The sequence below is a fragment of the Coptis chinensis genome, chromosome 8, assembly GCF_015680905.1.
Source record: "Coptis chinensis isolate HL-2020 chromosome 8, ASM1568090v1, whole genome shotgun sequence".
In the NCBI taxonomy this organism is placed as follows: domain Eukaryota; kingdom Viridiplantae; phylum Streptophyta; class Magnoliopsida; order Ranunculales; family Ranunculaceae; genus Coptis; species Coptis chinensis.
This window is the reverse complement of record NC_141463.1, coordinates 9164050-9176060: the sequence shown is the minus strand read 5'-3', so window position 1 is coordinate 9176060 and position 12011 is coordinate 9164050. Positions and strand designations below refer to the sequence as shown.

Below are 12011 nucleotides of genomic sequence, written 5' to 3'. Positions count from 1 at the left end.
AGGTCCACTTACACATTTATCATGAGACAAAAGGCAAAAAATATAAAATAAACTCTCGAAAAAAAGAAAGTTCAAAGAAACAAAGGCATGCTTTCGAAAATAGCGACCAAGATCTCAAGACATTTCTCCTTGATTGGGCTTCTGCAAGTGCTCTATTTCGAGGATTGGAATCCCAAGGCAGTGTCTTTAAGTGGAGCTTCAATATGTTGATGCTAAGGAACATGACACATAGTGGGCTAAGAGATATGAGCCTAGCTGAGATGCCTTAGTTATCAATATAGATTCCTTAAGACCCTTTTGTTGATTGTTACTTATCTATTATTACCAATCAACAAATTGATCTGGTTCTAGGTAGAGACATCTTAGCATTTTGGCCCCTAGAGACCAAATCCCATCGTCTTGACCACATGTATTTGGTAATTTATGACATTTCTCTTCAAGTCATACTTTTTTAAGAATTGGAAGGAACATACTTGGCTTACCAATTCCGCCAATTTTTACAAATCCTTCTCGAATAGTTTTTTCACTATCCTTTAGTTTATATTGAACATTGGCCAAGTAGCACTGAAAATCCCTTTATCGTCATCCAATGCAGACCTTTCTAAATAACCAAGAAATCTGTAATTTTGAAGATAAATTTAAACCCTCCAACCATTTATATCAGATTTCAATCAATTTAAATTTAAACCCTCGATCAAGTCCTCAACCAAACAGGTATATAGTTCTCTACTATTAAACACAATATAATTTCAACTAAATCTCCACATTTTAGATCTAAAAAGATTACTTAAAATGATAAGATACATAGCCCACTGATATTATATGACTCAAATTAAGATGGCAGTGAGAGGTCTAAGAGATCAACATAATAAGTCACAAATGAAAAGAACAAGGAGATGCATAAAGAATGGGCTACAGGAAGTACTTGCCTCAGTAACAGGGAATTCCAAAGTTTGTTTGGCTGCTAACTTTATAGCAACCTCAGAACTGCATCAACCATGCTAAATTCTTTATTTCGAGAAGGTCCAATCATCCTATTGTAAGCAAGGTACCACCATGGAACATCGCCCAAAAAGCAAACACAATTAGATAAGTTAACATTTTCTTGAAAATTGGAGGTTTTTTAAATATGTATGATGAACATGAATAATTGCTAAAATGAACCAAAATTATACATAACCACTCTTAGGTTGTTTGAAATGACCATGAATTGACCCTTCCTCAACGATAAGCACTACTGTCTTTTTATCATGGTCCAGCATTTTACATCCTCTCCCTCTGTGGATTTCGTCTTAATCAAGCAATTAATCACGGATGGTAAAACTGTAAAATATATGACTATCATTTTAATAAAAGTGTGATCAGACTCTGTACATTTTAGTAGCAAAAAAAGTACCTCATTTGTCCTTGATAGAGGAGACTTCAAATGATGAGGAATAGCAACTGAAGTCCTTACATATAACCAAATCCCGGTAAGATTACAATAAAAATTAGGTGTCAAAATAGAAATGTCCAAATTGTATCAACAGGTACCTACTAACCAAATTGCATCTCTGTGATTACATTAATAAGTTCTCACTTAACCAAATAAATATTGTTAGTGATAGAAATAACATAAGCTTAAATGATTTCATAAAACACCAATCACCATATAAGATGAAACATCTAAAATGGTATGCCCTATTAGGTGGTAAATGCTAGGATGCATTTGTCTTCTAATCGCTTATTCGAGCACATCATTTTTACCCCCCACACCAAAAAAAAAAAAAAAAAAGTCCTTTTAATGGTTGTGCAATTAATCACAAGGCTTACAAGAAGAGCGCAAAGCGGCAAAAGCGCATCCACCGGCATTAGTACCAGTACTCATCATATTGGGCCTCCAAGAAACAACGTTCTGCTGCTGCCATTGCCACAAACCGAGGATCATGCAAACCAACAGAGTTCGGATATCAGCCACCCTCCACCTTTGAAATAAACAAAAAAGTGGAATGTGAACGCGGTCTTTTTGAATGCATTTACCCTTTGGCGCTTTTTGCTTTTCCGGATGATCTCTCTCTCTTTCTCTCTCTCTATGAGATAAACTGACCTTAGCTAATTTTTTTTCCACGTATTGGCCTGCCATAGTTAGGTCCATATACACAACCTTCTTTCTCAAACTGCTCAAAAAGGAATCCCGGAGGGATGCAAAGAACGTATCACAATTCCAAATTCAAGACGATGTACCTGCAAATTTCCTACTTGATGAGAGTGTCGTGGACTTGATCTTCTTATTCATCAGAAAGAAAGAGATATAGTCTCGAGCAAAGACTTATGAACTGCAGTCTTCCTTGAGATGTCTATAATTGCAACCAATTTCGGTTGCTAGGAAATCACAAGCTAGTTCTCAAAACAAAATTGATGAGATGAACTGACCTGAACTATCTCTGGCCATCTTCATATTTGTTAACTAATATGTTAGTGCTAGAGATACGTAACTTAAGTTGTCATATGCAGAAGTGGTACCCGTAAACCAGTGGCGGAGCCAGAAATTTATTCCAGGGTGAGCCGATTAGCACTATGACTGTCATGTGTCATGTACGGTTGATTACTAAACATACAATACCTGTGCGGAACTCAAGTTATACAATACAAATGAGAGGATGCCAACGACCTTTTTATTTTTTATAAACATGTCAACAGCCTTTTTTTCAACGACCTTTGTTTTTTGATAAAAATGTCATCTACCATGACATGCCATGTGCCATGTACGGTTGAGTACTAAACGTACAATACCCGTTCGGAACTTAAGTTGTCCAATACTCCAATACAAATGAGAGGATGTCAACGACCTTTTTTTTTTGATAAAAAAGTCAACAGCCTTCATTCCGTTTCCTTTTACTGGTGCAGATCATGTACTCCTGGTCTTGAGCTACTATTGCAACTCTCTTGGTACATAAACACCATCGGACCTAGTAATCCACAATTCTACATTTTGATTGTTCACAGAATTGTTAAACCAATACAACAGAGCTGATCCCGACGGTACGAAACATCTAAAATGGCATTAAATTCAGTAGGAATATTATTATCAGTTACACTTAAACTTTTTATTAGCTGATGTCGTGTGTTCCAAAAAATCCTAGTCTAGTGCTTATTCAAATTGTGAAATGAAAACGAGCTCTCTTAACATTATGTCGGATCAACCGACATGATTTCCAATTCTGGACAACCCCAAATTCTCAACGTCTGGAGGGCTGTTAGATGTTGCAATGATGATTCAGATAGAGATTTTAGACTCCGACAAATGCAAACCATCAATTCCGAGAGTGAAGTCAGGTTTTGTAATCCCTTCGTCATAGATTTCAAACCTCCACATCTCCAAATCTTCAAAATGCCCGCAAACGTAGTAGGAACATATGAGAATCACTGAAACGTAAATATAAAGTGTGGTGTAAAAAAGAAAAGTAAAAGCACAACCAAATATCACACACCCATGTCAAGGTAACTAAGATATAAATATTAACCAATAAAAAAGATAAATCACATACGAATATGTTGAAAATTAACAGTTATCCTGACAAAATAAAAATAAAGTCAAGAGATTCACTATGTTGTTAATGAAAAAATAGACAATTATGTAGAGAATGAGATAAGTAACATACCCTAATCATTGGAGTTTATGGTTTCGGAATTCAACATGATTCTCAACTCGAAGGTTGGGAATCCGGTTCCAGTCCTCGCATCTTCTATGTAGCTCTGGATGACATTGGAGGACGCGAAGCGAAGTTAGTGCTGGAAGCTCTAGCAGCCAGTCTGGTAACTTTCTCAAATTCTCGCAATCCCTAATATCAAGAGTTTGAAGTCTATGGACATGTTGTATTTCCTCTGGCAAAGATGTCAACTGAGGCAACCAACGCAACTCTAAATCTCGAAGGGAAATGAGGTGCTGAAAATCAACCGACATGATTTCCAATTCTGGACAACCCCAAAGTTTCAACGTCTGGAGGGCTGTTAGATGTTGCAATGATGATTCAGATAGAGATTTTAGACTCTGACAATTGCAAACCATCAATTCCGAGAGTGAAGTCAGGTTTTGTAATCCCTCCGTCATAGATTTCAAACCTCCACATCTCCAAATCTTCAAGTTACGTATTGTTGAAAAGTTTTCTAGTTCCGTAGGAAGCCTTCTCAGTTTGTCGCAATCGTTGATGAGCAACTCTTGCAGACATGTAAGGTTTCGTAGAGGTGCTTCTGGAAGAGTTTCCACTTCATTAAATTCCGTAATACCAAGGCGAGAAAGATTGTGTAGTTTTTCCACCGACTTCAGCGAAGGATCATTGCCTTTCCCCACAGATAATCTTGTAATAGAAGACGGCAGTGGCGTGGGTATTTTCAATTTGGGGAATTTATTAATATCCAATACTTGGAGGCAAGAAGGGAGTAGCAGACAATTTGAAGACCATCCTTCCACGTTAGGCATATCATCTAGACTGAGGGAAGTCAGTTTTGGGAGTGCAGTAGAAGACCCTACCCAACCAGGCAACATCACACCTGGGTATCCATAAACAGCTAATGCTTGGACGTTAGAGTGAGGCTGGATTGCTTCTAACACCTCTTTGCTGTTATTGCATTTTATTTCAATGTCTACATCAACAACTCGCCACCGTAGGCATAGATATGAAAGGTTCTCCTTACTCCTTAAGTTGGCTTTGTAAGCATCCATTGGATCAAGCACATACTGAAGCCCATTTATGCTTAATCCTCCTTCAAGATGGTTTAGCTTTTCTAACTCCAGGATACCAGCAGAGTCACTAAGTTGACTCACCCCAAATGAACTTAAATGCTTGAGGCAAGTCAATTCACCAATTCCCAACGGCATGCAAGTCAACTTTGCATCATGAATGCCAAAGCCATTGCTAACGCCGATCACTAGTTTTCTGAGTTTCCTCATGTTGCGCAAGTGCTTAGGCAACATTTTAAGATTGCGACAATATTGTAGGTTCAAGGTCTGTAAATTTGTTAGGCTGCAAATGGATTCAGGAAATACTATGATTCCACTTTGTGAAACATCAAGGCACCTCAACTGTTTCAAGTTTCCGATTGATGGTGGTAAAGCTGTTAATTTTAAGTTCTCTCTTAACACTAGTATCTGCAAATTTTTTAGATTACAAATGGATTCAGGTAATGATGTAATGTCCATGTTACTGAGGTTGAGATACCTCAAGTGTTTTAAACGACCGAAAATAGGTGGTAGACTTCTAAAGATCCATAAATTGCTGAGATCTAGAACTCTTAAGTATTCAAGTTGCGAAAGTCTTGATAAAAAGGGCTCTAAAAGGGAATTGGTTGTACAGTGGAGGAAAAGTATTGTGCGGCAAAATGATTGGGATTTAAAAATTGTGTTCAGAGTTGCTTGGGATGGTGCCGAATCATATGTCACCGATACATGTCGGGCCTCTTGAGGAACATCTCCTATCTCACCAATTTTCACAGACAAACAATCATTGACCATAACTGAGCATGCAAGATCATGCATGAGATCGTGCATCTTAAACGTAACTTTTTGCAAAGCTACATTTTCATACTTGTCTTGGAAGAAAGAGCGCCTCAGTAACTCGTTGAAAACTTCGCCACCTATGTCTTCCACCTCCACCCATCTACTAGATTGGATAAAACCATTTGCCATCCATTGATAAATCAGGTCTTCTCTCTCCATTTCGTAATCTTTTGGATAGATGGAGCAATAGGCAAAACACTGCCTCAAAATTGGAGGCAAATGGTTATAACTCAATCTGAGTGTAGGTAAGATGGTATTCTCTCCATGTTCTTGAAGAGTCCAAATTTCACTGTCTCTAATACATTTCCAAAATTCATTGCTTTTAGAGTGTAACAAGCTTCCTAGTGCTTTTACAGCAAGTGGTACACCTCCGCACTTGTTTATAATCTCCTCGCCGATTTGTATCAAGTTTGGAGCGATCTCCTCAATCCCCATACCAGAAGCATATTGGTTAAACAGAAGCCAACAGTCCCGCTTTGATAGAAAATTAAGGTTATGTGTTGGATTAATGATACATGTGGTAGAGTCTACAAATGTTTGGAAACATATATATATAGAGTCTACTACAGTTTGGAGACGAGTTGTTACAATGACTGAACTTCCTTTATCCCCACATGTTAGAAGATGTATTATTTCACTCCATTTCGCTCGGTCATAGTCCCAAACATCATCCAACACAAGTAAAAACTTATTGTTCTTTAATAATTTTTTGAGGTAGTTTTGCATAGAATTTAAGTCTGCAAGATCACAGGCTCTTTCAGAGAGAGATTCTATCATCATTTTTATAAGTTTTTTCAGACTGAAGTCATCAGAGACACAAATCCAAATTCTGGTGTGGAATTCATAAACCACCCACTCATCATTATAGATCAATTGAGCAAGGGTAGTCTTTCCTAAGCCACCAATTCCTAGTATGGGACATATGGAAAGATTATTTTGACTGCTGACATTGTGTTGCAGTATCTTCACGATACTTTCTCGGTCCTCAACTCTCCCATAAATCTGTGGCACAGTTAGAAAAGAGCTAGTCTCTCGGCCTTGAGCAAACTCTTCAACTCCATTGCTCACAACTCCAGAATTTAAATGGAATTTAGATATCCCAGCATCAGTTTCATCAAACTTTTCTCGCACTTCTTTAATTCTTTTTCCTATCTGGTGACCAAACACAAATTTGAAACCAGAAAAAGTTGAAAGGAAGTAACTTACTTGCTCCGCATAACTCATCTCGCCGACCTCTGACTCCGGCAGTCGAAATTCCAATACGCAATCATCCACGATGTCCTCAGCATCGTAAGCAGCCTCCTTGAGCTTTCTAAGCCAAACTCTAATCGACTTGACTCTAATTTGTTTCGTCTCGGCATCATCAAGGACATCTCGGATACTAGACAGATTGCCTAAGAGTTTCTCCAAGTCCTTCCTAACATCATAGGGTAGACCAAACTCATCCGAGCGAATCAGAGAGGTCAAATTTGTTAAGATGGAGTCGACAAGTGGAGAGACAAGCACCTCAGCCATCTCTTCTTGTCGTGAGTAATGATGAAACTTGTTTGTGTTTGCAGAAAGGCTAAGAAAATTGATCAGAAAACAGAGCAAATGAGATGTTACCAGTTACAATGAACAAATCAATGAAAGGCTCTACTTATATAGAGATGAGAAATGCACATGGTGTCTACGTTGAAGCTTCCACTTGTTTTATATACAAACAATTTGGTGGAATAGCTTGTTTTATGCATGAAAACCCATTTGTTATTTATAGCAGTGGAAGGCCATGTGCTAAGAGGCGCCTAAGACGGCAACTTGTAATAAACGTAGTCAACTTGTAATTGAGATAGAGTTAAGCTAAGCTATATATATTATATATAATCGAAGAGTGAAATCAGGGCAATGATTTAAGTTTAAGCAATGCAACGTACCTTGATACTTCTTCAATTGTTCAAGGACCTTACATTATCGATCAGAGCATAGAACATATTTCTGTCAGATATTCATCAGATCCTAATGGAGCATGCACCTTAAATGACTATGTTCACTACTTCACTGCATAGAATTAAAGTGATATTAATTATTTACTTTAACACATTGTCGAACAACTTTTGAACTGAATTACCTCGACATATTTTGATACCCATTCTGTATCCCAGACTCATTTGAGAATTATTGACGCAAAAATGGATCATTGTTGCACTGGAATTTCCAGTGAACAGGTGAAAGCCATGCCTAATGCGCTTCTAATTTTTAATGTGAAAATAATGTTGCACTAAAATTGAACATCGTCGAAAGTGCATCCAAAATGGGTGAGTTGAAAATTGTATGTTGATGCTGTCAGCCTGTCACCAATTCAGTCATTCTCATTGTTTAGTAGGCATATCCTTTTCGATCTTAATTTCTAGAAAACTAATACAGGTTCAGCCAAAGTCATAGCATTCTAAACTATCTCATACTAAACTAATATATTAACAGATAACACTCAACCTATATAGCGCAGGTCTCTCTCTTTCTTTGGCCATTTTCTATGAATTTTTGGATTTAAAATCAGGGAATGAATCCGGCTTTGGTGGTTGGACATGTGCAAACTATTTATTTTTCCACGCCTTTGAGTTGAATCAGAAGCTTGTGTAGGTTGGGTTTAAATTATCAATTAAAAGCTTAGGGGGTGTTTGGATCCTATTTATTTATTGCTAAAAACTGTTTATTAGTGAAAAAACATTTTTTGAAAAAATAAATGTGTTTGGTTTCTATTTAAAAAAAAAATAGTTTTTCATCCAAAAAACACTTTTTGGTCCCAAAAACTTGTTTTATGATAATTAGGTAAAACTTGTTTTTAAGTTAAAAACTATTTTTCTTTTGAAGGAAAACACTTTTTTTTTGAGCTAAAGGCAAATGAACTCTCCTGGATGTTTTAGACTTTTAAATGATTTATCTTGCTGATATGCCAAAATATATCGAGAAACATAGTGTGAAATCTGATTTGATAAAATAGCTTTTAAAAGAAAAGTCAACCAAACATGTTTATTGAAAAACTGTTTTTAGAATAAATACTTTTTCATAAAAGTGTTTTTTAAGAAAAAATACTTTTTTGAAAAAATGAGAACCAAACACCCACTTAATATTTATTGCTAGTCGTTTGTAAATGTGATTGATTTGTACCAAAATAAGTACCTAATTGCTTCTTTTCGTTTACTTTCGAACTGGTATGCTGTAGCTTTGGATTTATCTTCGTTGTAGCTCCTTAGCATTATGAGTGTCAAACGTCAAACGTGAAAGAGGCTTTCTTACTCTACTCTGTATATTTATTTTGCCTGACAGATGGCCAAGGTGAATGTACTATCATCAAGTATAACTAATGCTGGTTGAGCTTAGATTTATGCATAGACAAGGTTTCGGAGGGGAGAAATATTTAGATTTTGCTATGAGCGCATATTGGGACCAAAATAGTATCCTAGAACCCCTTCACACACACGGTCTCCGTGTGCACACGTTAGACATCCATTTACAGTTGATCTAACAGTGTTAAATGGTACTTGATCAGCTAAATCTGGAGTACAAAAGCAGGTTGGCAGTCGATTGGCTACCTTACAACAGGCCAGCAGACTGACAATGCCTCTTGGATGAAATCAGATTGCGCCTTGGAAGAGGGCCGCTAGCTCCCGGGATGAGGTCAAACGAATTCTAAGGGACTGAACGCATTTACCCTTTGCGCTTTGCTGCTTTTCCCGGGATGATCTCTCTCTCTTTCTCTCTCTCTATGAGATAAACTGACCTTAGCTAATTATTTCCACGTATTGGCCTGCCATAGTTAGGTCCATATACACAACCCTCTTTCTCAACTGCTCAAAAAAGGGAATCCCGGAGGATGCAAAGAACAGATCACAATTCCAAATTCAAGACGATGTACCTGCAAATTTCCTACTTGATGAGAGTGTCGTGGACTTGATCTTCTTATTCATCAGAAAGAAAGAGATATAGTCTCGAGCAAAGACTTATGAACTGCAGTCTTCCTTGAGATGTCTGTAATTGCAACCAATTTCGGTTGCTAGGAAATCACAAGCTAGTTCTCAAAACAAAATTGATGAGATGAACTGACCTGAACTATCTCCGGCCATCTTCATATTTGTTAACTAATGTAATGTTACTGCTAGAAATATGTAACTTAAGTTGTCATATGCAGAGGAGCCAGAAATTTATTCTAGGGTGAGCCGATTAGCACTATGACTGCCATGTGACACATACGGTTGAGTACTAAACATACAATACCTGTGCGGAACTCAAGTTATCAATATAACAAAACTCAAGTTATCAATATAACAAAACAGAGCTGTTTCCTAACTCGCAGCTGGGATTTGTTTTGAAGGGGTATAAATCGACGGTCGGGATGAGTGCCACGCAATAAATAAAAAACAATAAAATTCTTAATTAATTAATTGGGAAAACCCTTCGTGTTCAAAACTTTCGTTCTCGGTCTCGCCTGAGAACTTGGACGGTTGGGATTCAATAAATATAAAGAGAGTCACCAGTTTAAGACTAAACTCTTCCTTCTCCATCTCCCTATTTTTGCCCCTCACTCTCCCTCTCACTTGGGCTATTGCTTTTCGAAAACCTTAAGGGATAGATCAAATGGCAACAGAAAGATTTGTTTTTTAAATTCCCGTGAAATTTTACTGTACCGATGATTACTTCAGTGCGCATCTCTCGGATAGCATGAAGGTATGTTACACTATCTTTTTCAAGTTATGATTTTTCTTCTACAAACTTTTGATTTTCTTTAATATATATACAAGTGACGATAAGCGCGGGGGGATGTTAAAAGGCGCCACTTATTTTTAAATTGGTAATTTAAACCGGGACTTATTACCAGTGATGTAACATGTTGAATTTCAAGTTCTCTGTAGATAGAATTTGTACGTTTTGCAAGTATCTCTTGGGGGTCAAAGGTCCTAATTATATTTTTAATTGGTAAGAGAAACCTAACATTGCCAAGACTTATTACTAATGATGTAACATATTGAATTTTAAGCTCTCTGTAGAAAGAATTTGTAGGTAGGTTCGCAAGTATCTCCTAAAATACATTTACTATGATGTGGTTGCACTGATTTTGTATCGTTAGATCATAAGGCATTTTGTATTTTTGACAGTTCGTAGGCACATCTCAATCATAGTCTACTTAATTGTATAAACCTAATTTTTTTTGGCAGAAAAATTATGTTATTGAGATGTTCTGGGAGGTTCTAAAGAAGTTTTCACTAGAAAATCAGAAGAAATTTTTGAAATAAGTAATTGTTGTACCATAGACCTTATCATTTTGGTACATTTCAGTTCAGTGTACAGTCTAAATGATCTTTTTACTCCTGCTACTTAATGGCATTGGTTGCAAAGCAGAAAGAAGTACTCAGAATATTGTAGGACATATGTTTCTTTGCCTCTATATGTACAACAAGGAGGGTTAATCAAGTTCGTTCAACCGATCAAACACCTTTTGCAGGTTTGTGACAGGATGCTCTCGGGACCTTTGCTTGGGTTCAAGTATCTAGAACCGCAGCTTCGCATCCAGAGGTTATATATCCTTGAAGAAGGAAATCATGATATTACTGTCATCTTATCATTTTAAAAACTCTTTTCCTATTTGTTACTGAGTAAACATGCTCAAGTACATGACTGCTGCTGATGCTTCTGAAGAAGCTCTTTATCGATTGTCAACATCGGCTCCTTGCATGAATCTTCTAAAGCTTCCATCTTATGGAAGGTTTGTAAGTGCACTCTATACATTGTGTTGTATATTCCTTCCTTCCGTTTCATCTAGCAAAAAGTAGTGAGGATGGCGTGTGTAGGATTGGCATATTATAGCATATTAATCGGGAAAACTGAAGACCTTTCGGAAATTACAAAAATTAATTGGGACTTAATGGTGAAAACCTCTTGGGTTCTCTCTCCCTCCACCTCTCAGTTTAATTAGGAGTCATAATTGTGAAGACCCATTCGTTCTCTCTCCCAGTCTCCCCCACCCCTCAGTGAAGAAGCAAGCAATTAGCGTGAAAATTTCTTATCTATCCAGCTTTGGGTTCGGTATAATCTAATTTTACATGTATTAAATCACATGTCTTCTTCTTATTCCAAATAACAAGAGTCTATTTTTTTTCCCACCGCTACTTCCACTCCTCTCTGGGTTTTACACCCGTCTTCTTCCACTTCAATTTTGTTTAATCCACCTATTTATTATTACTAACATTCAAAAGATTGAAAAAAGGTTAAAAGATTTCTTACATTTTACTGATCAATGGATGGAGCGCAATCAAGGTAACGTACTTTATTTTCATTGTTTAAGAAATGGGGTTGTGTCAAACTTTGATTTTTATGCGTCTTTTGTGTAGTTGGTTTGAAGACGAAAGAAGGTGTTGTGCCTCTAATCAAGGCATTGCTGTGATAATCAAACTTTGTGATTGGTCTAATTTTACCGGTATTAACGCCTCTACTTTCTTCT

The 12011-nt window shown here is 37.0% G+C and overlaps 1 protein-coding gene and 1 long non-coding RNA gene across 2 annotated transcripts; both read right to left on the bottom strand.

Moving 5' to 3' along the window:
• Positions 1–597: 597 nt before the first annotated feature.
• Positions 598–9644, bottom strand: LOC147479774 (uncharacterized). The gene is made up of 3 exons (XR_015204987.1): positions 9228–9644; positions 1397–1900; positions 598–1323 (listed from the first exon to the last, which is right to left on the bottom strand). It is a non-coding gene; the product is annotated as an uncharacterized LOC147479774 (long non-coding RNA).
• On the bottom strand, positions 3522–7741 carry LOC147479775 (disease resistance protein RGA2-like). The gene is made up of 2 exons (XM_086580223.1): positions 7644–7741; positions 3522–7573 (listed from the first exon to the last, which is right to left on the bottom strand). Exon 2 carries the CDS (start codon positions 7049–7051, stop codon positions 3647–3649), a length of 3405 nt encoding a protein of 1134 aa, XP_086436349.1. The 5' UTR covers positions 7052–7573; positions 7644–7741; the 3' UTR covers positions 3522–3646.
• Positions 9645–12011: the final 2367 nt, after the last annotated feature.

What these genes read in the sequence shown, in the direction of transcription:
- LOC147479775 (XM_086580223.1), bottom strand. Translation starts at nt 7,051, where the DNA reads ATGGCTGAGGTGCTTGTCTCTCCACTTGTCGACTCCATCTTAACAAAT.